The sequence below is a fragment of the Prunus mume genome, linkage group LG5, assembly GCF_029339155.1.
Source record: "Prunus mume cultivar Tortuosa linkage group LG5, ASM2933915v1, whole genome shotgun sequence".
NCBI lineage: Eukaryota > Viridiplantae > Streptophyta > Magnoliopsida > Rosales > Rosaceae > Prunus > Prunus mume.
This window is the reverse complement of record NC_142702.1, coordinates 13,573,918-13,601,072: the sequence shown is the minus strand read 5'-3', so window position 1 is coordinate 13,601,072 and position 27,155 is coordinate 13,573,918. Positions and strand designations below refer to the sequence as shown.

The following is a 27,155-nucleotide window of genomic DNA, read 5'->3' as shown; positions in this document are numbered from 1 at the left end:
GCAGTTCTCGTTTACTAAAATAACCATTTTCCTTCCCTCAGTAATGTCTGCTCTGCCACCCTCAGAGTTCCAGTTGAAAATTTGCAATTCAGTATTTAAATTTGAGGGATAAGCAACTTTTTTACCTTTTGTGTTTGACACACATCTTAGATGACTTGAGCTGGTTGCGGAAGGATCCGTAGCATCAACCGTATGGCAGTGATGGGAATTCCCCTGTTGTGTCAGCACATTTTCCAAACCTGCTTGATTTATGGGAGCTAGTAGTTGTGTGATATGGGACATGTCATTGCTTTCATCTCCAAACTGGGCTACACGGGCCACCAGAACCCCTGGTCTGACCACCCTTGTTTGACCCACTCTCCTTCGAACTCCTCTTGGAACATGTACGCTGACTGGAGCCCTACTGTCTCGGATTGCTCTGGTTTTCATCCACTCACCATAGGCTGTTTGTTCTGAGTTCCCCAACTGACATACACTAGACCTGCAACTCCTCTGGAGATGACCAAGCTTGCCACAGATAAAACAGAAATTCGACAGCCGCACAAATTTAAATTCCACCCATGTATCCTGTCCTTCAGCACGAGGAAGCCAGAACCCTTGAGGGAGGGGTTGTTGACATCAATCATAACTCTTATTCGTAAAAAGCCTTTGGAGCCTTTCTCCCAAGGGTCTTCAACTTCTTTAACCTCTCCCAACTTTTCACCAATCTCTAGAGCGTTCCCTGCAGTGAGTAGATTCAAAGGGATCCCATGAGCTTGAATCCAATAAGCCACCTTATGGAGCGGGAGTTCCTCAATGACCATTTTACTTGGCCAACGTTGAACATTGAAACAGAACCCCATTACAGACCAGGGACCATCATTGATAATCTAGTCAGCCATGCCTTCATCTTGGACCACCACAGTGAAAAGATTATCCTTAATGTGAGAAATTTTTGCTTCTCCAAATATAGCCCACGCATTCTGGAGAATGGTTTTTATGGCTCCTCTGTTTGGGATTTTCCCTGCTATGATTGCTCATGCCAGTTTTGGCCCACTCTCTAGATTCAATATTCCCAGTGATTCCTCCAACCTTATTACTAGATCTTCCGCACGAGCTTCTACCATCTTATACCATAGTCCTCCAAAGCATGAAACAGATAGGGAAGATTTCTTACAAGTGTTTGTTTGTTGGCCGGTATTTTGTTGTTTTTGGGAAAGCAACTTTCTAAGAACTACTAGGCTTGCGAGTAGGCTCCAGGAAAAGAGAAATTGTTTGTTGTCTTGAATAGACCCAGCAATGAAACCAAATGACCAGAAATACTTTCCATAGAAACAACATCAGGTAACCAACACTCACCATTACTCCTCTTGAGCCCAGTGGTTGGGCAACATTTGCTCTCCCCACTGACTAGTCCACTCCGGATCTACAAGTGTTAGAGATCTGCCTCTCATCTTTGGATTTCTTTCCAAAAAGATTGATCTCCTTTATGACTCTAGCCCTTTCCTTGTTTGACAAGCTTGCTTGAATTTCACAGGCCAGATTTTGGTATGAAATTTTTTTCTCACACTGTGGTGAGGGTGCTCCCATTTTAGAGAGAGAAGCTCCCATTTTAGAGAGAGGTTAAATTTTTGTCACTGCTCTTATACTGAACAACTATACTGCTCTCTTATTTAAGTGGCTCTAATAATATTATTACCTATTTTGATTATGCGACGTTGAAATATTTGCTAACCAAAAAGGATGTCAAGCCTAGGTTAATTTGGAAATTAGGGACGAAAAAGGGAGCGAGAATGTAGTAGCGGATCACTTGTAGTGGCTGGCTATGGTGATATCCTACCCATCCTCGAGGCTTTTCCTCATGAACAACTCTTCTTTGCATGCGCATGGAGAAGAGCCATGGTATGCAGATATTGGTAATTATTTAACTAAGGTTAAGCATTGTTTTTGGGAGGAACCTTATTTATTTAAGCATTGTCCTGATCAAATAATAAGGCGTTGTGTCCCAAAATCTGAGCAGCAAAGTATATTAAAATTTAGTCATGAATTAAATTGTGGAGGACATTTTGGTGGTAAAAAGACTGCTTTTAAAGTTATTCAATCTAAATTCCTTTGGCTTACCTTATTCAAAGATGTGTGTAATTTTGTTGCTCATTGTGACAGGTACCAAATATATGGGAACATAAGCAAGAGGAGTGAGATGCCGCTCACAAGCAATCTGGTAGTGGTATTATTCAACGTTTGGGGTATAGACTTCATGGGTCCGTTTCCATCATCTTATGGGTACAATTATATCCTTATTGCTATTGATTACGTGCCTAAGTGGATTGAAGCGATTGTGACCAAGACTAATGATAGCAAAATTGTGATGGGGAGGGTCAATTTTGCAATAAATCTTTTGATGCATTTGTTGAAAAAGTACAATATCACCCATGAGGTAGCAACTCCTTACCACCCTCAAACATTGGGACAAGTCGAGGTAAGCTACCGGCAAATCAAAACAATCTTGGAGAGGACCGTAGGAACCACAAGAAAAGGATTGGGCATTGCAATCGAATGACGCTCTTTGGGCCTATCGCACAACATATAAGACTCCTATTGGTATGAGCCCATATCAACTTGTTGTTGGCAAGGCTTGCCGTTTACCGGTTGAATTGGAGTATAGGGCCTATTGGGCAATTAAGCGACTGAATTTTGAGATGAAGGCTGGAGACATGAGGAAGATGCAAGTGAGTGAACTAGATCAGCTACGGAATGAAGCCTATGAAAATGGGAAGATCTATAAGGAAAGGACCAAGCTCTATCATCATAAAGCGATTCAACTTTACACTGGGTATGAAAGTTTTGCTTTGTAACTCATGTTTGAAGCTTTTTCCAAGTAAATTAAGGTCCAGATGGATGGGTCCATTCACAATGAAGCCAGTGTTTCCTTATGGTATGGTCAAAATTGAGAACAAGAGGATTGGGTATAAGTTTAAAGTCAATGGGAATCGCTTAAAACTTTACTTTGAAGACCCCTCGAGAGTCGTGGATTCGGTACCAATGTTTGCATTCTATCTTTGCCTTACACTTTAAGGACAATGTTTAGTTTAGGTTTGGGGGTGTGGAATTGACCTTTTTGTGTGTTTTTGTTCATTTTAGCATTTTCCTTTTTAGTTCTCTGTTTTTCTATCTAAAATAACGTGAGGTTTACGTCTACTTAAAACAGTTTTTTCGAGTAACGAAGATGAAGATTTGGCCCATGTTGTCCTCTTCAATTTTTTTTGCTGAATCCATATCAGATTTTTCGTTCGGAAGTTATGATAAAATTTTCACTTAGGGATCTTTTGGTACATCTTGCTTGGAGGTGAAGGAATGTACCTACATTCTTAGTATTTAATTCTTTTCAAGAGGTCTATTTTCAGAAATTGAGCTTTTATTTCTTAAAATTCATATGCGATAATTCTTGCTTCTCTATACATTAACTCTATTATCAAATGCATGATGAGAGTGTAAGCCTAGGTTATGTATGAAAATAAGAGTGATTCCCTTTGAGGCCTAGAGTTAAGACAAATTCTATCCTTGACATTGAGGTATGGTTGCCTTTAAGCCAAAGTATTTTGAGGTTTGTTTCTACACTTAACACTTGGTGCATTTACTTGAACGACATAATTTTAGTCTTGAGTTAGGCTTCCGCTTACATTGGTTTTTGTTAGTTTGATTAAAGTGGTATTTTAAAGTTTTTGTTTTGCAGAGAGTAAGCGTTCATGAGTATCATAACTTGTAAACTCTAAGGAGACACAACTCCTACTAGGGATACCTAGAGGTTTAAAGGCTTGTGGCACATGTTTAGTGCCATTGTGATTTCCCTACGAAAGTGGCCTAGATTAACTTCTAGTTTTGTTTTCTAACTTGTTTTTTGTTTTGCTCAAGGACTAGAAAAAGATAGGTTTGGGGATATTTTATCACTCTATATTTATGCTTATTTTCTATATTCTATTCCTATGGTTTTTACTAGTTTCTTCTATGAAATTGATCATTTTGATGTGTTTAGTGTAAGTTTTGGAGGAAATCATCCCTAAGGGTGATTTGGAGCTGAAAGGAGCAGAATATGATAAAAATGAGAAAAGAATGTAGAAATTTGTAATTAGCAACTTGGAAGTCAAGAAATTGCATGTTACATACAGGTCAATTTTACTAATTAAATTGTACGTGCTTAGGAAGAGCTAGATAATGTGCCAAATATGCTTGTGAAGCTTTGGAAGTTTAACTTCTGGAGAATTTTGTGGTTTGTGATTTAGAGTTTTCTAGAGGAAGTTACATCAATTTTAGTACCAGTGGTTTAGTGTTGGAATTATGCACAATTCTTGACAACTTAGCATCGCAAGTTACCATTCTTGGTAAGCAAGCTTTTAGACGATTCTTGGGCAGTTTAAGGGCACCTAAGTCTATTATAAGTCAACTTTTTTCTGTTAGGTTTCAGTTTAGTTTGGACAATGAATGTGCATCGAAGGTCAAATCCTAATCTAAATAGGAGAACAAACTCCCTATTCCAGATGGATTTAATTCCTATCTTTTCTCTTAACCCTAGCAGCTGGCCACCTCTTTTTCATTTGTCTATAGATGCATCTTTTCTACCAACTTTTGGCAGAGCCTCAGCATATTGTTTGATATCTTAAAAGCGCTCAACTCACATATTCCCTAGTTTGATAGTTCATAGCCTTCAAGATTTATTGGAGGAGCTCAACTACAGTGGAGTCATCTAAGGGTTTTTCTATCTTAATTCAAACTTTGAATTTTATGATCATAAGTATATTGTTTGTTTCTAAGATGACTATAGACAACTAAATTCTTTGCTAGGGATCCAACGTAACCTAACATGAAGGTTCTTTGCTATTAAGTTAATATTTTATTTTTAATTAATTTATATTCCTTGTGTCATTCATTATTATAATTGTGACATGGTCATTATAGGTATTTTGGATTGTCTAAGATAAGGTTGGGTGAGGGGTTCATCCCTAATCTTACATTCATTATAGTAAGGTTGTTTATGCCCATAACCAACTTTTGGGATGTAGAAGTTGGTCTCCATTGATACTTGAGTATAATAATAGTTTTAGGTTGAGGCGTGTCATCATTATCCTTAAGAGTAGATATAGCCCCTTGGAGACAATGTCTCGATGTAGCAAGGTTGTATGGCGTCCTACCCTCAAAGATACAACAACCTATGACCCTCATAAGCGTCCACTTGCAATACTTGGATCAGATGAACAACTTGAATCTTTCCCTTGATAAAAGAAAACAAATTGGAACACAAACTCAAGAATGTGGAGGAGAAAATAATGAAGAAAGGTTCCAATATGATTTCTCTGTGTCCAACGTATAGCTCAAATGGTTTATGTTGATGCCTAAAATTGGTTCCACAGAAGATGACCTCTTCGAGATTGAGGTCGGGCAATTCTTCCGGACTAGGTCAGCGTGACCAACCAAGTCGTCCTCCAGAACCTGTAAAACAAGATAGCTTCAGTGGGTGACACCGGTGTGGTGCCCGCCAAGGACCCTTCGATGCTTAAGTCAGTTGAGTGTTTGAGAGTAAAATTGCACAATAGGTTCTAATGCTTAGACAACCTAATCCTTCTCGAAGTGGGACTCTAGAGCAAACCAGCTCTCCTTGAACTAGGACTCCAGAACAACCTAATCCTCATCGGACTAGGACTCCATTTAGATTGGCATCTTGGTGATCCCGAAAACATCCCAACTTCTTTAGGATTAGAAGTCCTTTGAGTGAACACCGCGTAAATCAAACTTATGTGCACCGAGGCTGAGCTCAAATGGGCCCCCAAGTTCACACGGGTCAGGGTGGAAAAATGTATGGCGACCAAGCTCAACCACTAACACCGTGGTCTAGCCCAGCTCGACCAATAACACCGTGGTCTAGCCTAGCTCGGCCTAGAGGTACTTTACCTCACAAACAGTTATATAGGAGCTTTCCAAGTGGAGGTTTGGTTATTAAACAAGCAATTAAGCTGCATAAAATGCTCCCACCGTTAAAACAATAAGTGGTCAACGTTAACATGGTTTAGAACCAAATATGAATAGCCAACGGGGTCTAGCCCAGTGGAAAAAGGCATTGACTTGCAGACTAGAGGTCTCAGGTTTGAACCCCCATGGCATCATAGTTGTGTGTGTGTGAGAGAGAAATCCTCATTCCTTGTAATTTAGACTATCGCTTGTACTCAAAAAAAAAAAAAAAAGGAACCAAATATGAATATATCAAATTAATGTACACTCAAATCATAGCCACTTACATTTGGCCTATATGTTTTCTTAAAATTCAAGACATTAAAATCTAAAACAAAACTGTCAAAAGAGATTAAAGCAATATTAATAATATCAATAGAACATGTTCTACCAAAAGGAAAAGGTTTTGAAATCTCAACATTAAAAGAATTAAAAACCACCATTTAATACACATTTAAAATTTCAATTCAATAAAGATAGTAATAATAACAAATATAAATTTAACAATAATTTTGAATTTTGAAATAATCACAAAAATTCCAACACATGTTTAAGCATAAATTTTTACAATAAGAGCATCTACAATGGTTAGGATCAATGCAATTTTATTGCATGAAATTGAACTAAAACAATAAAATCTGGCTTGCAATGGTGTGATTTAGTTCATTGCAATTGAGGGTGATATGTGATGAACCCTCTATTGCAATTGCAATAGGCTAACCATGGGACTCACATGCTAATTAAAAATAGAAAAAATATAGCAACTAATGCATTATGCCATTAAGAGCATCCACAATAGTTGTTTAATAGTTCAATGCAATAAAAAAAACAATTAATATATATTTTTAAATATATTCAAAATTGGTCTATTTTTAAAGATCTCTTTGAGAATATTTCAATGGTACAGTTTTTAGTGTTATTAGATTTATCTATTTTATTTTATTTGAGTATGTAAAAAAAAACATGTAAGAAGATATAACTATTGATCTAAAGCTATTGAACTGTGTCATTGCAAGTAAAACTGTAATTCAATTCAATATATGCCAAAAACTATTGCATTTCGACTATATTCCGCATGCAAGATAAATCGAAATCTCCAAGCAACGCTCCTCCAAAATCGAATGAGAAAGGGTGGGGTACCTTTACCTGCAAAAGGTACTAAGGTGCCCAGTTCAGTTGTTGTGTAAATCAGAGTGCACAAGTTAGTTCGAAAGGTAGAGCTCTAATACTTGTGGATGACCTTAGGATGCAAGCTCCACTACACTTGTCTTGCACCCACCTTCAACATCTTCAAGTTGTGGGAAGTTACATGGGATTAGCCCTACCACTTTTGTCTTGATCCACAACTCATGTGATCATGGAAATATGCTCAATTGAATGAATTGCCACCGAAGTCATATTAGGTTGATCCCATGTTGGATGATGTTCATCTAATCACGTCAACCACAATGCATTGTGCACATTGAAACCCATGTTGTTAGGTTATGTGTATCTGAACCCATATTGTTGGGTTGTGCACATCTGGACCCATTATCCCTCAAATAGGTTATGCCAAGTATAATCATGTGACATGGCGAATCGGTACCAAATTTATTGGCAACCACAATACCAAATTCCTATGTATTATACCATTGCTGTGTATTTGGCGACGACCTTGCATAGTTGATGCATTATTTGCCATATATCGGCAGGCTGAAGTGTCTCCACATGAAATTTGGGATAATGCAAGAAAAGTAGCATCCGTAAACCAAATTTTCCAACAACAGGCACCCAAAGACATCTTTTTTGATGATTTGAAGAACGTGATGGTGCACCGCTGCAACCATTTCAGCCTCGACGCACTCATAGGAAACCGAGGGTAGAGGACAAACTTTCCCAAGGAAGGCGTGCAAATGTTAGATATATGCCATAGAAGCTAATAAAATGGATAATTCTAAGGAAATAATATATAATAATCAAAGGGTCATGAATGTTGCTTTAGATACATAACGTACACAAAGTAACAAATCTATGGATTAAGATATAAATGGAAAGTGATCTAAAGAAGTTAGATGCACGAGACCTTTCCATACATGTAAATATCATATCCTAAAATATTCCTAATCATAGGAACACCAACTGGACAATGGTGACCCGCAAAGACTAGTACACACTATGTCTGCTCAATTGGAAGGATGACTAGTCTCAAGTCATTCGTGTAGAGACACTGAGACAGTTGTGTAGGTGCTTTATAGAAGATGAAGTCTATTGAATGCGATCAACTCTAGAATTCTTGTATGGAAGTCTTACTCACAAGTGTCAAATAAAGAATTCTAAGTTGTGATAATGCAAATTAATCCTTAAACTTGAGACATCACAGTTGTCTTGTATATATGTTGTTTCTCTTTGAGAGCACTATACGGTCGCATCAAAATAATGTGACTTAAAGGTGTTTCTCGGGATTCTCAACATATACGTAGAGACAGGTGAATGTACAACAAGGAATATTTGCTCTTAGTAAGAAAAGAGAATACTCTAAAGATATAATTCGTCGATCTTTGGCCAAAGTATTGGATGAAAATTGTAACAATATACTTAAAAACTACAAAACTCGTTTTTTTTAGGTTTTATACTCTTACACACATATAGCATTAATTGATCCACCCACCTATCACTACTTCTTCTTCCTTCAGTTCTCCTAGAGTGCACATTACTATTTGTTATTGAAGCTGCATATGTGGCCATGCATATGAGCAACATCCCAGAAATTTTGACTATACTTTATTACACCAAAAATAAAACAAAGAGGGATATGTCCAAACCCTTAAAATTACACACCGAAATAAAATAGAGGGAATGTTGTCCAAATACTTCAAATTACATAACAAACTCTAGTAATTAAATTATTTATCCTTGATGTTGCTGTTACCTCTATTGTAGTTACCTTTAAAGTCATCCTCTATGTTTTGTTCCTCATAATCAGAAGAGCTTTCATGCTCACTCAATAAAAAACAAATACAAAATTGATCATAATGATCCTCCCTAACCAAGGTAAATGGAAATTATAAATACTCAAAAACAAATGAAAGGAAAGAAAAAGAAAGGCTATTCCAGGTTCCCCAAACCATGGAAGTCCTCCAATGAAATGTTTTCCATCCACATTGAAGTCGATACAAGGAGACTCTTAATCAAAGTCTCTTTGGGTGACTTGAAATAAAATTTCTGAAGAAAAAATATTACTTTTTCTCCTCCCAATCTTTTGCCTCAATAGTATTTAGCTAAAGGTGAGCGGCCTTGCGTTGAATACTAGAAAATATGATGGTGTCTAAGGATTTATCCACGACAATGTGTGTGCCTTTTTACTTTTCGCTACCCTCGACAAGGCTTGCCACCATATCCATGATATCGTTCCTTTGGACAAACAACGTATCGAAGGTGTGAATTTGTTCTAGAGTTCGATCTTAATCAGCATTTGCTCTATTATTTTGATTCTTGCCTCTTCTAGAGTTTGGTAGACCCTGATTGTCCATGCCTTACACAAAAGGCAGTGAAACTTGAAATTTGAAGTTTGGACTTAGGGCCATTATGCTAACATGAGGGAAAAACAAATTAAACTCAGCCTTTGATTAATGCACATATCCATGTCTTTTCGTTTGATTAATGCCCAAACCATGGAAGTGCTCTAGAGAAATGATTTCCATTCACATTGAAATTGATACAAGGCGACTCTTCATCAAAGTCTCTTTGAGTGACTCAGAATAAAATTTTTGAAGAAAAAATATTATTTACTTTGTCTCCTCCTAATCTTCTGCCTCAATAATATTTAGCTTAAGGCGAGTGGCCTTGTGTTGAATACTTGAAAATATGATTGTGTCTAAAGATTTATCCACAAAAATTTGGGTGCCTTTTCACTTTTTGCTGACCTCAACCAAGCTTGCCACCACATCCATGTCATCGTTCCTTTGGACAAACAATGTGTCGAGGGTGCGATTTTTTTCTCGAGTTCGATCTTAATCAGCATTTGCTCTATTATTCTGATTATTATCTATTCTAAAAGTTTGGTAGACCCATGAAATGCCTTATGCAGGAGGCAAATCAATTTCAAAGGACGAAGAATAGCCATAAAGAGGTGTAGATGATGATGTAAATGAACCAAGGAGATAACTAAGTATGAGAGTGAAAGGGGAGGAAAGATGATGTAAATAAATAGGAGGAGGAGGAAGTTGGGGAGGAAGGGGGTTGGGTTTAATTCTTGGCTTTGAGGGATGTGAAAGCGGAATGGGTTACCCTTGCATAGGCTCTCCCTTCATCATGACATTAATATTCTTGGTGACGGAGGACACTGGAGAAAAGAGGTAATCACCTAGGCCAGACACCAAAAAAACAAAAAAATAAAAAGGTTAAATTTTCTTAACAAACTACATTACAAAGTCTAGTAATTAAATTACTAATTGTTGATGTTGTTGCTACCTCCGTTGCAGTTGACTTTGGAGTCCTCCTCCGTGTTTTGTTCCTCATCATCAGAAAAGCTTTCATGCTTACTCAATGAATAAAAAATACAAAATTAATCATAATGACCCTCCCTAACCAAGGTAAATGGAAATTATATATACTAAAAAATGAAAGAAAGGAAAGAAAGAGAAATGCTATTCCAAGTCCCCCAAATCATGGAAGTGCTCCAGAGAAATGATTTCCGTCCACGTTGAAATCGATACAAGGTGACTCTTAATCAAAGTCTCTTTGGGTGACTCGGGATAAAATTTATGAAGAAAAAAATTTCTCGAGCTCGATCTTAATCAACATTTGCTCTATTATTCTGATTATTGCCTCTTCTAAAGTTTGGTAGACCCATGACATGCCTTATGCAGGAGCAAATCAATTTCAAAGGATGAGGAATAGCCATAAAGAGGTGTAGATGATGATGTAAATGAAGTAAGGGGATAACTTAGGATGAGAGTGAAAGGGGAGGAAAGATGATGTAAATAAATAGGAGGAGGAAGTGGGGGTGGGTTTAATTTTTGGCTTTTAGGGAAGTGAAAGCGGAATGGTTTGCCATTGCATGGGCTATCCCTTCATCATGACATTACTAGTCTTGGTGAAGAAGAACATTGGAGAGTAGATGTACTCACCTAGGCTAGACACAAAAAAATGGCCAAATTTTCTTATGAGTAGAGTGAAATTTGAAATTTGAAGTTTGAACTTGGGGCCTTTATGCTAAAAAGGAGGGAAAAACAAATTAATCTCAGCCTATGATCTATGCGCATGTCCATGTTTTTTCTTTCATCTATGCACATGAAGGGGTCATGTTGTAGCTGTGTCTTGCAATCTTTCATATAGGCACCTGGAGGCATCATGTTGCGGCTTTTTCAATAGCTATTAGGGGAATGTTAGCCTCTAGGCTACTATAGGTAGAGAAATCCAAGGAAATTTAAACCCTCTATGTGGTTAATGAAATCAAAAGAAATTTTAAAACCACAAAACTCTTCTTCTTTTTTTCCCCCATTTTATTCTCTTACATAAATATATGGCATTAATTGATCCACCCACCTATCACTACTTTTTCCTCCTTCATTTCTCCCCGAGTGCACATTACTAGTTGTCACTGAAACTGCATATGTGGAAAAGCATATGAGCAACATCCCAGAAATTCCAACTACACATTATTATGCCGAAAATAAAACAAAGATGGATATGTCCTAATACTTCAAATTACACACCGAAAATTAAATAGTGAGAATGTTGTCTGAATACTTCAAATTACATAACAAACTCTAGTAATTAAATTATTCATTGTTGCTGCTACCTCCGTTGCAATTGCCTTTGGAGTCCTCCTCCGTGTTTTGTTCCGCATAATAAGAACAACTTTCATGCTTGCTCAATGAATACAAAATACAAAATTAATCATAATGATCCTCTATGACCAAGGTAAAAGGAATTTATAAATACTCAAAAACGAAAGAAAGTAAAGAAAGAGAATTGCTATTCCAAGTCCCCCAAACCATGGAAGTCCTCGAGAGAAATGTTTTCCATCCATGTTGAAGTCGATACAAGGCAACTCTTAATGAAATTCTCTTTGGGTGACTTGGAATAACATTTCTAAAGAAAAAATATTACTTACTTTGTCTCCTCCCAATCCTCTGCCTCAATAATATTTAGCTTAATTGTGTATGACTTACGCAGGAGGCAGGTCAATTTCAAAGAACGAGGAATAGTTATAAAGAGAAGAGAGGAAGAAAGAAAAATAGAAGAGAGAGATGAAAGAAAGTGCAAATACAATGTTAGATGGAATGATGAGGTTACTGCCAAGGATATGGAGGCTTATAGGAAAACAAATTGGGGATGGGGGCAGTAGCCGAACTCCACACATATTAGGTGGCGTGGGAGCACGTGTGGCCATTGGGTCCAACACGTAAAGCTTTGCGAAGAAAGTTGAGGTTTCACCCCAAAACCAATTGGGAATGAGGGGAGTAGCTCAACTCCTTATAAACCCAAGCTGGCCCATTAACTTTTCAATGTGGGACAAGTACTCTCAACAATGAGATTACTTTGAATTAGCTAATTATGTTGCTGTTCTCGACATTGTGAATCAATTGTTCAAAAGCAAAACTGCAATGATTTTCTTCTGTTGTTAGGTCACCTAATGTATCTACATGAAGAAACATTTATTTAATTTTAAGTTGTAAACTGTGAACATACTTCCCACTATGCATAAGAAACAAAGGAACCCGAAGTTTATACGGAAGGGAAGTGCTGAAACAAGCAGACTGCTAATAATGGCCAATTCTTTGAGTGTTTGAACATGGCAGCATTGTGGAAATTGCCAATTGTTTTTGTTGTGGAGAACAATTTGTGGGCTATTGGAATGTCACATTTGAGGGCTACTTCCGATACGGTAGGGTTCTGCATTTTGTATGCCTGGTGATCATGTGGATGGGATGGATGTTTTGAAGGTAAGGGAGGTTGTAAAGGAGGCGATTGGAAGGGCCAGGAGAAGAGAAGGGCCAACATTGGTGGAATGTGAAACATACAGGTTCAGAGGACATTCATTGGCCGATCCCGATGAGCTTCGTGACCCTGGTGAGTGTTTGAATTATGTCTTTCCTCTTTTAGATGTATCATTGTTTTAGACTTTTTACTCAATTCTAGGAGAGATGTTAATGCTTCTGCTCCTACGCTTTTTCGAGTTAAAATTTGTCTATGCTTCTGTCTCCAGCTCCTTTTGGTTCTGTTTCTGCCAACAGTTTCTTCTGTGATATACCCATTGAGTTTTAATATCATGATTTTTTTAATGTTTTGTTGGATTATGGACTTGAGCCACTATATGAAGTATGAATTGGATAGTTTCTTCTGTGTTAGTTTTTTATCTTTTCATTTCTGATATGCTGATTTTTTTTAATTTACTTGTGTTGGATTATGTAGAACTCCCCGCTATATTGGAGAGCATAATTCTCTCATTTTGCAGCCACCATATTCACTTCTTACTTATCCATATCATTTCATTCCTTTGAGTCGAAGTTGCTAAATATTAATCAATATGATTCGTTCCATTTTGGCAGATGAGAAGGCACACTATGCTGCCAGAGACCCCATCACAGCCTCAAAAAAAATACATACTTGAGAACAATTTGGCCACTGAACAAGAGTTGAAGGCCATACATAAGAAGATCGATGAGTTGGTTGAGGATGGCGTTGAGTTCGCAGATGAGAGGCCTCTTCCACCTCGCAGCCAGCTGCTCGAGAATGTGTTTGCTGATCCAAAAGGTTTTGGAATCAGGCCTGATGGCAGCTACAGATGTGCAGATCCTGAGTTCACTCAGGGCACTGCTCATGTCTAATCTATGCTGGATCTCTAGCAATCAACGTGTGCTAGCTCTCTGTTCCTAGATATATGCATGGTGTTAAATTTTTAGTTACTGCTAGCATTTACCTTGTCACTTAACAAGATGGTATCAGCTTCATCTACTGTAAGCAGGAATATGTTTGTCTGTTGTTTCAGTTTTGGTCATTTTACCGCTCATTTGTAAAAAATTTCCTTGTTTATGTCAAAAATTAAATATAAAAAGAGTTTGTGTCAAAATTAAACGTGATTAACGAAATTGACATTCGGCTTAATCTGGCGATATAGTCCTATATCATAATATATATCAATTCTAAGTATGCGAGTAACTTTACAAATTTCGAACTTCGAAAATTAACAAGGCCGGCAATGAAAGCACGAATGGTACTCTTCTACACTATTAAGTTCCAAAATTATGTACATGTTCAGGGTAAAATAGTACTCAAAAATCTGGTACAAAAATTATAAGACATGGTAAAAATAAGAATGAAGATATGATAATTAAGAAGAAGAAGCAACAAAAGAATGTGACGGGCAAGTGTCAATTCAGACAGGGATTACAACTTAAGAGCAGAAATTGCTTCCGGTTTAAAATCAACTCTCAGACCCAAAACTCGCCTGACCTCGGCTGGCGTCAGTCTCCAGGTCATAGGTCCTGAGTTCTCACCCCAGAAATCTAAAATCTCCGAGACCTTTTCTAAGTTGAGGATTGTTGCCATTTGAGTGAGACGAGCAAACTTGTCTCTAACAGTCCTTTGAGTCATACTAGAGAAGTGGCTTACCAATGCCCTAGCATCTCTGTCCAGCTGAAGGCCTCCAAGTTGACTGAATCTCTTCTGGATCATAGTTGCTTCAAGCCTCTTCACAATGAAATCAAGTACCAAATGTACAAATGAGTCATAATTGTTGGCAGTCATTAGTGGCTGGAGCCACGCTACATTCGTCTCAACAGCATGAAGCAGCCTTTGGACCCATGGGTCATTAACCTCATTGTCAGCATATTGAGCCTCTGTCAGCTCATAGCTGATGGTCCCCACATAATCTAGCACCGGACGGAGGCGGGGTGCCACTGTTGCCACAAGTTGTTCCAAGCCAGCATTCAAAGCTTGCTTGAATGTGTTGCTCATATCCCCTAATTCAGACAGACAGGACTTAACTTTTTCTCTATCAACTGGTGCAGGAAATACCTGATAAACATGATATCATTTTTGTTAATACCTGATATTGGAATTACATTTTATAAAGAAGCAAATAATATGTAGGGAAAAAAACATTACAATCCAACAAAAAGGATGATCACATCAGATGATAACATCTAGCATGAACCCAAGAGACCAAGATGGATATAAAAGAAGCCCAAACATTAATAGCCAGCGCATTTGCTAGTGTATACAACATCATATTAAAGCAACTAACAAGGCAGATGTGACCTACCAAGATGGATAAACGTTTGCTAGAGTTTACAGCCAAGAAGGTACCACAAGCATGATATATTGAAACTAAAACTTTTTAGTATGTAGTCGAAGCCATTTTATGAAACGTAGCTCTTAATGACTATTTCCATATCTACTGAATTTAATAACCAATAGGCAACAAGTAACAAATGGGGCTTGGATTGGAGAAATGCTAATCTGCCTCACTGAGTTACAATGCTCTCTTGACTCTTCATTTCTATGCACATGAATTTGGGTAAAAATAACAAAAAGAAAAAGAAAAATAACAAGGATTAAGAAAGTAAAGGCAACAGATCATGCACAATAAATAAAATACAACAGCAGCATGATCCATCAACCTAGTGGACAACAGATAAGAAACCTTAACTATAAAGTTTCACCACATAAATAAGCCTGCAACGGCAGCAACCAAAATGAAATTTAGCAAAGCAATCTTTAAAAAAAATATTAGTTAAGAGTACTAAGCAGCACTGTCAGGTGTTCATCAATATACAAACCACACACTTTCTCTTCAAAATTATGTCTGCACCACATCAAGCTCCACATCCTATTAGTATTAGGGACAAATGTTCTGTTCTCACTGTAAAGTGTTATAGTCAGTAGGTTCTAATTATGTTAGCAAAGATTGACAAAGCCATTGGAAAACGAATCTCACACTACAGGAAATCCGATCACTAGAGGGGGACAAACTCAAGTTAAATGGAGGATTGTGTTAAACTAATTACGCAAGACGGCTTTGGGGCTTCGACCTACTACAAAGCAAGATAAAATGTAAGCCAAAGACTTGCCTAAACAGTGTAGCTGTTATTCATGTCGCAAATCTTGAAAAGTAAAGCACAGAGTAAACTAAAGCATTTCAATTACCTCTAAGCATTGCTCCTCAATCTCGTGCTTCAATTTGAGGACATATTCACTACTGACATCCATATTATTCAAAACAGTGGCAATCTCCGTCCCAGTCTTATGCACACCAACACCACCCAAAAACAGCTTTGCACCAAGATTGGGCTCTCTCATCTTCTGTTGCAAAGCCTCGTGGTACTCATTGCTCAACAAGCTACTCGCGACACTCAACACAGCAATCACAGAGCTGATATTCGAAGTGGATATCGCCCTTCTTAAGCAACTCTGCAAAACATAGAAAACATCATCGACCATCGAAGTCGTGAGACTGTCAAGCACATGCTCATCAATTCTTATAGCCTTCCTCACATTCTCCACCATAAAGAAACCCTCTAATATGACATAAAACCCAGTAATTTCCTGAACCACCTTGCTAAAACTTCCACTCCTAAAAGCCTTAGTGGCTCTTGGTCCTAAATCCGGGTCAACATTCGTCAATCCCTTGACCTTAGACACCATGAACTCAGTATAATCCTCACCCAATTGCATCAAAGACAGTATCTCTTCCAAGAAGAGCTCAACCTCTCTAGGATCAGGCCCCTCGGACCCAACACCACCAACATCAAGCAAATTCTTGTTCTGGGAATTAATCTCCGAGCTCAACTTGGGCAATCTCCTATACTCCATGTACTTCTTCAAAATCAAACTGCCCCTCGTATCACACTCCTCCTGAAGCTCACAAATGGCGTAAACAACCCCATCTTCCCCACAAAGGCCTCTCAGAATCTCATCGTTATCTTCAACAGCCAAAACAATGTCCTTGAACAAATTGGTCAAACACCCAACAAAATCGACCGCCTGGGTTGGATTGTTCTGCTCCATAAGCTCCACCAAGTGCTCAAACTCGAGCCTGGATCTCATCCCAATTACCTTCCTCAAATAACCCACGTAAACCTGCAAGCCCTCCGTCTCCAAACCCAGCGGAGTGTAAAGCCTGATAAATCTCAACACGGTAGGATGCTCCCTCTGTTCCACGGCCTCAGAGAGCTTCCTCCTGACGATCGACTCGAGCTGCCGCTTCGACTCCATGAGCTGCTCTCGCTGCTCGGAGCCGCCCGAGTTCTTGTACTCGGAGTCAATCTGAATGAAACGCTGCACGTACTTGGCGGCAGACTCGTAGTCCTGGGCGTCGAGGGCTTGCTTGACGCCGTCGATGCAGTTGCCGCGCTCGACAATGGCGTCAAGGCGGAGGAGAGTGGACTTGACGCGCGACTGGGCGAGGTCGAGCTCGCGGACCTTGGCGCTGACTTGGTCGGCGAGGTCGCACGTGGAGGTGACGTTGGCGAGCACGTGATCGGAGTCGGCCTTGACGATGTGAAGGACCTGCGAGGAGCTGTGGAGGCTGAGGAGCTGCTTGTCGAGGTCGGTGCGCTGGGAGAGGAGGCTGTCAAGGTCCAGATCTAGGGATCGCTGGTAGGCTATGCACTCGTGGAGGAGGCGCGTCATCGCTCCCACGTCTGTCAGGGCTCGCACGTGCGAGAGCGCCTCTTGGGTCCCGAATTTTATCGACGGTTGATCCGCCGGCTCCATTGCTTCTCTCTCTCTCTCAGATGGTTCAGTAATTTCTTTGGACTGTTGGAGATGGAGCAGAAGAACGCGAAAACAAAAAATTTCCGAACGCAATAACTAAATGCCGAATTATAAACAACGATGGGACCCGCAAACATAAAACCCACCTCACTGTGAGGAGAGAGAGGTACATTATACATAGGACCTGCTCCACGGAATAGCTGCTCCATCAGATGTAGTTTTTAACTTCTTAATTATTTAATTATGGTTTTTTATTGTTTCCCGTTGAATTTCTTAATTATAGCCTCTTACACGTAATTGCACGCCTACAAGAGTTTTTTTTTTTTTTTTAAGTTAAATTTATTTTAGAATTAAAAAAGATAATGGGTAGTTGTATTTATAAAAATAGGATTCATTATTTATTTTTCTTTTAATTTTAATTTTTTAATATGAAAAAATATAAATTTATCATATTATCCTTATTTAATTAATAATTTCAATTTTTAATATTTACATTAACCAAGAACATTTTCTGATATTTTGAATATTTCACCATTCTCTGTATTTTGCTTTATATATTATGTAGTTTGTATGTAGATTTGCATTAATCCAGGAGGTATTTTTCTTAATTAATTATCTTGAATGTTTTAGTTTGTTATACCATGTATTTTTCTTACTCTTAAGTATTATTCTGGTAATCCGTAACGTTATATTTTATTATTTGGTGATATTTGAATTGATTATGCCTCTATTTTCTAGAGTTTTGTATGTTGATCTTCGACGGTACAATTTCAAATCATTTTAAGTTTCATTTTTTAGACAACCAAACATGGTGACTGCTTCAAGTCCTTTTCTAGTTTTGGCAAAACTTGTGGTTTTTGATTCTCTACTACTCTTATATTGATGAGTTTGTAAGTTCAAATCTAATGAATGACAGTTGTTGAATAAATAAATAAATGACAAATATGTGGTTTGAAAGTTGGAATCCTTATTTGCCACTACTCAAACATGACATGTATATATGTTTATTACTAAAATGACAAGAACAATGGATCACGGTTTCACCTTTTTGTGAAACAAAAGTATGTTCTCCTAATGCTGGTCCACAATTGTGCTACCAGGTTATCAATCTCTTTATCTATTTGTTGTTTAATTTTTTATTTGTGATGTGATGATTGATAGAATGAGAGTGAAGAAGAAAAACAGTAAGAAAGAAACAAAAAGAGATAAAGTCTTGGTAGTCTTCCATTTCCATTAACTTTTGAACTCTTTGTGTGTGTGTGTGTGTGTTTGTGTGATAAAGATGCAGATTTCGCTCAATTCTCAAAGGATTGGTGCGACAACTGCTCTTGAAGCCATGGCCTGTGGCATCCATTATACTTCCCTCAATTTTACTCAATTAAGCATATATGAATTGAAGGGTTATCTACTGTAGACGTTTCTGAACTTGGCCCCCAGTTGTAATTGGGTCCGTAAACTTTTTTTTGAGGCAATTACATCCATTAACTCAATAAATAGTTCCAATTAGGTCCTACCATCCAAGTCTGCCAATTTTTCCATCAAAATGAGGGGTAAAAGCATCCTTTTGTGCTACATAGGTGTTTTTAACTATAGACCTTCCTGAAATTTGCTCCCAGTTGCAGTTGGTCCGTGAACTTCTTTTTGAGGCAATTACAACCTTTAATTAGACAAGTAGTTCCAATTGAGTCCTGCCATAACATAGTAAAAGAGCTAAAAACTTAGAAACCACAAAAGACGGGTTTGAGGCAAAAGTCGAAGACCGTCAGCTCGCAAAGAACTTCTCAATCCTCTCCACGCCGACGGCGGTGGTTTTGAAGGTGTTGTTGGATTTGGCCACGTCGACCAACACCATGGTGTAGCTAGCTGCTGCAGTGGTGTTCATTCTAGCTTCAAGGGCGTCGCCGTCGTTCTGGCGGCAGTGGAGGAGGAGAGCTTAAAGGGATGGGGTTGCGGTGGGTTCAGCCTGGGTTGGGAGATGGCGGGGTGGGTTGCAGGTTGGGCTGGGATTTGGGTTTTAAGGGGTGGGCTAAGGAGAGACAGAGAGGGAGAGCTGTGAGAGAGAGAGAGAGAGAGAGAGAGAGAGAGAGAGAGAGAGACGGATTCTGGTACGGTAGGACTCAATTGGTATTACTTGTCGAGTTAAAGGACTAATTGCCACCAAAAAAAAAAAAAGTTCACGGACCCAATTGCAACTGGGGGTAAAGTTCAGAGACGTCTACAGTTAAAAACCCTTAAAACAATTACCTATGCAGCTCAAAAGGATGCTTTTACCCCTCATTTTGAAGGACAAATTGAAAAACTTGGATGGTAGGATCCAATTGGGACAATTTGTGAAGTAAAATGATGTAATTGCCTAAAAAAAAAAGTTCACTGACTCAATTGCAATTGGGGGCAAAGTTCAGGGACATCTACAGTTAAAAACCCTAAAAATGATTATGAGTTTGAAAGGTATGCAAAGATCCTAGATAAGGAAGATGTGCGACGAGAGTTACAATGAAGACACTGAAATTGTAAGCAAGATGACTTCTACTATTTCAGGCTTGCAGGGCAAGGCAGCCACCCCAAGGACACCTAAAGGTTACCCTTTCGTAGTGGGAAAGTAGAGAGGAGATAGTATATGGCTTTAATCATCTTTGTTTCAACTTCCTTAATAACTCATTATGTGTCTACCATGTTCTTGTATTCAAATACTAAAGTCTCATATTGAAAGTAATCTTAGATTTTTTTTTTCTTACCTTTAAATAAAAAAAAATTCAGAAACAACATAATTGCATTTGCCAAGCATTTTGTTGGATAGAGAAATGTGTAAATAAGGGCAATAATTTATCATCTTAGGCCCTCTCCAATCCAAATGGGGCTAAACCCAAATTTTCCCCCTCTAAAAAGTAACTATTTTGGTTTTGCCCGAACTCAAACCGTCCGTTTTTTCTCCCAACCCTTTAGACTCAAATTTTAAGTATGCAACTTTATTAAATTGTTTAAGAATGGTTTAAGTCATGAATAATTTGTCTTCATATAATCTTTTCAAATAACTTCATAATTTAATTTTTTTGAACAATTTGACCTAAAAATTGAAATTCTACAAATATAATTTTTATTCTAAAAGAAAACATGAAAAGTGTGAGAATGAAGAAGATGATGTGCTCGAAATGAGCAAAATCACATTATATGGATGCTTGGACTTGAACTCAGGACCTTTCTTAGGGGGAGCATTTGCTCCAAATCACTATACTAGTGGGTCCCTTGCAAAAAAAAAATCCAGGGATTTTTTTTAAGACATGATATATACGTTATATATTGGGAGAAGCCAAATAAAAATGGGATACAGGTGAACACCAATTTTGGGGATAGTAGATCCGACTCTGGTTATGAGATGTTCATTAGTATTGCTTCTAAAAGATGACGAGACAAATATCAAACTAGTTTCAAGGCTTCTTCTTTTTTGGGTCAAAAAGAATGAACCGAAATGCATTGATAATAGGAGGGAACCAAAAGAAGAGACTCCCAAAGTACCAAACTGGCCAGCACATGATCGCTGAGCACATACAGCAAAACAAAGGAAACAATATTACAACACCTAACATAGCACAAAGACGTGTCCAGATAACCAGTTGTTGGGTGAGAGACAACAAGACAACCTCAAGCTCAGAAGAGTTAGAGCCATCCAAACCAGCACACAGCATTAGGCACTTGTTGGCAGGCAAGGGAGACCATCGTTGTAGAGAACAAGCACAAGTGAGGTGGGGTGTATGGATGTCCAGAATTCTAAGCTCAACCTCAATAGTCCGACATCTGCCAAATGATCTGCAGCTTTGTTTTCAGACCTGCGCATCCAAGTCCAGTGCAATGTTTGAAGTTGTGATTATAATCGCAAATTCTAGTGAGAATGGGGTACAGACACCATTGTCCCATTCAGATATTGTCATTGATGTTGTCCACAAGTTCCTTTGAGTCTGATTCGAAATAAACACAAGACCCAGCTCCATTGCAAAGAGACAACCCCTCAAGAGCCGCATTAGCTTCGACCATGATTGCTGACTCAACCGAGAAAGAAATGACCTTGGTGCCCACAAACATTCCATGCGCATTACGAATAATAATACCTGCACCATCTCGGTGAGAAGAAGAGTACTAAGCTGCATCAATCTTTAAGTTTGGAGTGATTGGAGCAGACTATAGGTGCATAGGAATGGGTTCATCATGTCTGGTAATTATATCCATTGTCACGTCCAAAATCATATTAAGCTCTGTGAGTTCAGAAGTGATGGATTGAATGGTGAGGATTGGATTAAGAGGCACATCATCAAACATGGCTATGTTCCTTGCTTTCCAAATAGCCCACGCGGTGATAGCAATTTGGTGTAAATGTACTTTTGATTCTCTTTAGAGTTGATGCCTTTTGCGGTGCACTCCAAAAGCCATTGATCCAATGAGGTAACACTTTGCCTTTCAATTCTGTAATTAAGAGGACCTCCAGACCATATTAGACTCACCCAAGGACAAAGCAAAATAAGGTGCTCAACAGACTCCTCATGCTCCTTGCATAATGGGCAAATGAGGTTTTGTCTAATCTTGCGATTGAAGAGAGCTAGTGCAGTTGCCAAAGTTATGTGAACTGCCCTCTAGAGGAAGTGTTTCATTTTGAGGGGGATTGCTGCCTTCCATAGCAAATTCCAAACTTTTGGGCTGACCTCAAGAGAGTAAGATGGGCGATGCTTCATATTGGAAAGATGTTGGGCATGAATATAATGGTATCCTAATCTGACAAGGTACAACCCATTCTTTTCACCTGGCCAGATCAACCGGTCCTCAGTTCTTATATTTCCAATTAGGATGCATTGAATCATCGTAGCCTCTTCATTCGTTATAAAGCCTCTGATTGGTTCTAGATTCTAAGTCCTAGAGTCCCAGTTAATGATGGTTTCCCCTTTCATGTTGGCATCATTGATTTGGAGTTGAGGTTACAGCTGCCCACAAAGAATGGTTGTGACCCATCTATCAATCCATAGCCGCACGAGAACTATTCATAATTTACCATCTAGCTCTTTGTAAAATAATTCTCCTTCCTTCAATGAAGCTTGCCCAAGCCCAGAAGGGTCGTCCTTCTTTTTGGGCTACAAGGAAGTTGTTGATGGGGAATTAACAAGCTTTAATCAATTTGCCCAAAGGGAACTAGGTTCAATAATAAGTCTCCAGCATTGGCGGGTGAGAACGGCCAAGTTGAATTCATGGGAGTCACGGAAACCCATGCCCCTTACTTTGCTTTGGTAAGCTTAGAGTTGCCCAACTAGCCCAATGCACTCTTCTTTCATTCTCCTTTTAACCCCACCAAAACCGTGCGACCTCCATTTTCAGCTTTTGGCAAAAAGGTTTTTGGAAATTTGAAGATTCCCATAGGGTATGTCAACACCACTTGGGCCACGACCTTTATAAGAATCTCTTTGCCCGCTTGAGACAAAAGGTGTTGTTTCCAATCGCCAACTTTCCTGAGCAAACTTTCCTTTAAAAAGTCAAAGCCTCAAGCTTGGACCTTGCCCAAAAAGTTGGAAGACCCAAGTATTTTCCAAGATCAACAACAAGGGTCATACCAAGACAATTGCTTAGCTCTGCTTGCATAAACGTTGGAGTATTCAGGCTGAAGAAGACGCATGACTTATCAAAGTTGATGTGTTGGCCAGAAGCACGACAATAACCATTTAGGAGTTGTTTCACATTTCAGCAATTCACAAGATTGGCCTTCAAGAAGAGAAGGGCATCTTCAAAGAACAATGGGAGATGTAGGACCATTTCTCCCAATTTTTAGCCCCTGTAATAAATTAGAATGACATGTTTTTTAATTGGGATAGTGCCTCATTGACAGAGAAATAAATATGGGAATAAGGAATCTACCTGTTGAATTCCATGGGAAGGTGTGAATGCTTTTCCAGGTTTGCCATTAATGGTGACAGCAAACTTCACAGTTCGAATGAGACTCATAATTAGTTTGACCCAAAGAGGATCAAACCCCATCTTAAGCATAATTGCATCAAGAAAGCTCCACTTCACTCTATCGTAGGCCTTGTTCATATCAAGCTTGATTCCAAAATCATATTGCTTTGTGGTCTTCCTCAGTTTTAGAAGGTGGAAGATTTCATGAGCAATAAGGATGTTGTCTTGAATTTGCTGGTTAGGAATGAAAGCACTCTATGTATGGGATATAAGCTGCGGAAGGTAGTGTTTCAAGTGGTTCACCATGACTTTTGATAGAATTTTGAGAGAGAAGTTGCATAGACTGATGGGACAGTACTCGAAAACATTCTTCGGGTTCGGGACTTTGGAATAAGCACAATATTGGTACTATTTAGGGCCCCGGCTAGTTCTCCCAGCAAAGAATTCCTCTACAGTGCCCTGGACATCTTAGTGGACAATCTCCTAGTAATTTTGATAAAAGATCCCCTGATAGCCGTCTGGCCCGGGTGCCTTGAGAGAATCCATTTGCAATGCCACCTCCTTCACCTCTTGAACAATTATGTCCTGCAACAGTGCATAGTTGGTTTAATTTGAAACAACATGATCCACACAACATAAGATATCATCTTCATTATGTGCAGCCTCGGTGGAAAATAGAGTCTTGAAGTGGTCCTAAAAAACACATCGAGTCTCATAATCTCCAGAGTACCATTGACCGTTGTTATCTTTGATCCTTACAATTATGTTCTGTCTTCTTCGAGCAATTGTGGAATGGTGAAAAAGGCAGTATTGGCATCTTCCTCCTTTAACCACTTGACTCGAGACCGCTGGTGCCAATATTTTTCCTCTTGGGCCCAATTCTCATTGATCTCAACTATTATCCTTTTGATATCATCATGATTATTCTCCCAACAGGCTTGTTTTTCTGCAACATACAATTCTTGGAGTTTTTTTTTCTTATTATTCGCAAACTTATCCTTACTCCACCGTTGCAAGAGCTTAGAGCACGTCTCAAGCTTACGTCTCCATTTCTCAATTGACGGATCTTGAACCTAAGAAGCCCAACCTCTCTAAACAATTTGTCTTACTTCCTCATCTTCTGCCCAGTAGGATTCAAATTTAAAAAGTTTCTTCCCTTTTTGGAAAGACTGGTCAGTTTCCAAAATGATAGGATTGTGATCGAATCTAATGAGAGGGTGGTGCATGATCATTGAGTTTGGCTAGAGTTCCTACCAATTCAAGTTCGCAAGCCCCCTATCAAGTCCAGGAGTTCAGTCTTTTTATAAAATCCTGGAGAAATCTTAGTATATAAGGGGAGGGTCGATTCCTCCATTTTTCTCAAAAGACCACATGATCTCGTTAAAGTCCCCTCCGCAGAACCAAGGAAGGTTCGTATAAGGGAAGTCAGACTTCATGTTGCCCAAAAGTCCTCCTTCTCTTCTCTGCATGGGGTGTCATAGACCTAGGTAGCTATACATTGGATACCAATTTTCCCGTTCGTCATTCTCATATCAGTTTTTCGAGAAAGCAATTATTTCTAAGTCATAACAGTTGTTCCACTATAGACTGAGCCCCCCAGTTGCTCGGATGGGTGGGACATAGAACCCATGTTGACAACCATAGCTTCTTCGTACTGTTGTTACTCACCTTGGTCACCATTAAGAGCACAGCAGTAGGCCGATATTTATGGATGAGCCCCCGGAGAGCTCGTCTTGTCAAGGTCGACTTTATGCCTTGACAGTTCCATAATAAGTAGATCACTGATGTAATGCAGTTGTTGTAGGCTAGCCCTTTGCTTGAGTTATACGGACCTCAGTGAGATTTGCTTCAACAAAGACATCCCTTTTCGTGTTCTCTGCTCGTCTAGTGGTATTGCTCTCTCCATTATTTTGCTTCCTTGCCTTGTAATAATTTCTCTTGTATTTTTTGCTGCTTTGGGTAGTTGCCTTCTCCGTTGTAGTTTTCCTGATTAATCCTGGGTTATTTGCTTTATTGTGGCTTTTGTGCTTCTTTTTTGGTGAGCCCAAATTGCAAGCTTGTTCCCCACTGAGATTCCTTTTCAGGCCCACATTATGGAACATGGTTTCCACTTGAGAAACAAATCTGTCTTATTAACTAGACTCCTTTTTGTCTAGAAAAATAAATAGTAGAAATTAATTAAAATACTTCCAAAATATGTCTTATTTTTATCAATACAAACTATTTTAATAATTCCCCTTAAAGTATATACATGTATATATATATACACATATATAAAAGTATGTGAATTATTAACTAGACTCCTTTTTGTTGAATTAATAAAAGGAAATCTTTATACAAATGATTTTTTTATATCACAAATAGTCTCTTAACTTTTTAAAAGCCCTCATTGACTTTAAAATTTCATGTCATCACGTGACTAGGGATGGCAACGGGTCGGGTAGGGGCCGGGTATGACAATATCATCTCCGTCCCCGCTCTTCATCCCCGAACCCATCCCCGTTTAATAGGTTTCGGGGAACCCTCATCTTCGTTCCCGTCGGGGGACTATTCCCCATACCCGCCCCAAATCCCCAATTTTTTTTACATAAAAAATATTTATAATACATTTTAACATTACGTTTCATATTAAACTATCATTCAACGCATCCAAATTAATTATAAAGTTCAACTTAACTATTCAAAATCACATCAATATGAAATTTCAAAGAAGATTAGAAAAAATTAGGAGATGGATGTTAACTTAGGATTAAACAAAAATATTATAATTATATATTTATTTATTTAAATATAAACATATATATGTTCCGGTCGGGTTTGGGGATAGGGACGCCAATACCATCCCCTCCCCATACCCGTATGAGATTTTTCAAGTTCGGGCATCCCCGTATCTAATACCCGTTTGGTCCCGAAATCTCCCCCCGTTAAGGTCGAGGATTCGACGGGTACCCGCCCCCGTGGGGATTTTTGCCATCCCTACACGCGACCAACTTTAAAAGGGCATTTTCATTACAATTTAGGATTTTAGTCATAAAACTAACATTTTTCTCCAAAATATCATATTTTCTCCATTTAGGTTACATTAATGAGAGCACATAGCTTTGTTGAGCAAAATACGTGAGATTTACTTTTTGTTATAGGTAGATAGGTTGTGTTTTGATGAAAGTACTATTTTAAAGTTGATCATCTAATAAATTTTAACGAATATTTTGACAAAATGCGACGAGATGGACTATATTGATGTGTTGAGCAAAACATTAAAGACCAAATTGATTGATTATAAAGTTGAAGGATTCAAATGAAAACTTTAGAAAAGGTCAAGGACTATTCATGATTAAAAATAAACCTTAAATAGAAGGCTAAAAGTCATTTTTTGTCCATGTAATTGACCTTTTTTTCTCTTTTCGTCCATGTAGTTTCATTTGGTCAATTGTGCCCTTATAGTTTCATAATTGTAGCAATTGGACAAGTCACGAATTTTCTAGTTCTATAATAATAATAATAATTACCTAAAAAGAAATATGATTATCCTTGAAATTAATCTC

General features: G+C 38.5%; 1 protein-coding gene and 1 pseudogene across 2 annotated transcripts; one reads left to right on the top strand and one right to left on the bottom strand.

The window, feature by feature from the left end:
- Window positions 1–12,708: 12,708 nt before the first annotated feature.
- Window positions 12,709–14,047, top strand: LOC103343219 (pyruvate dehydrogenase E1 component subunit alpha-3, chloroplastic-like; annotated as a pseudogene). The gene is made up of 2 exons (XR_016126790.1): window positions 12,709–13,035; window positions 13,515–14,047. The product of XR_016126790.1 is annotated as a pyruvate dehydrogenase E1 component subunit alpha-3, chloroplastic-like (transcript).
- Window positions 14,048–14,165: 118 nt separating this feature from the next.
- On the bottom strand, window positions 14,166–17,830 carry LOC103343215 (conserved oligomeric Golgi complex subunit 4-like). The gene is made up of 2 exons (XM_008246886.2): window positions 16,114–17,830; window positions 14,166–14,982 (listed from the first exon to the last, which is right to left on the bottom strand). The coding sequence occupies exons 1-2, from the start codon at window positions 17,680–17,682 to the stop codon at window positions 14,353–14,355; spliced, it is 2,199 nt and encodes a 732-aa protein (XP_008245108.2). The 5' UTR covers window positions 17,683–17,830; the 3' UTR covers window positions 14,166–14,352.
- Between the last annotated feature and the right edge of the window lie 9,325 nt (window positions 17,831–27,155).

Excerpts from the sequence above, each read along its gene's own strand:
- LOC103343215 (XM_008246886.2), bottom strand. The coding sequence starts at position 17,682 with ATGGAGCCGGCGGATCAACCGTCGATAAAATTCGGGACCCAAGAGGCG. Across the intron at positions 14,983-16,113 it reads TTGAGGAGCAATGCTTAGAG|GTATTTCCTGCACCAGTTGA; the intron begins GTAATTGAAATG and ends CATGTTTATCAG.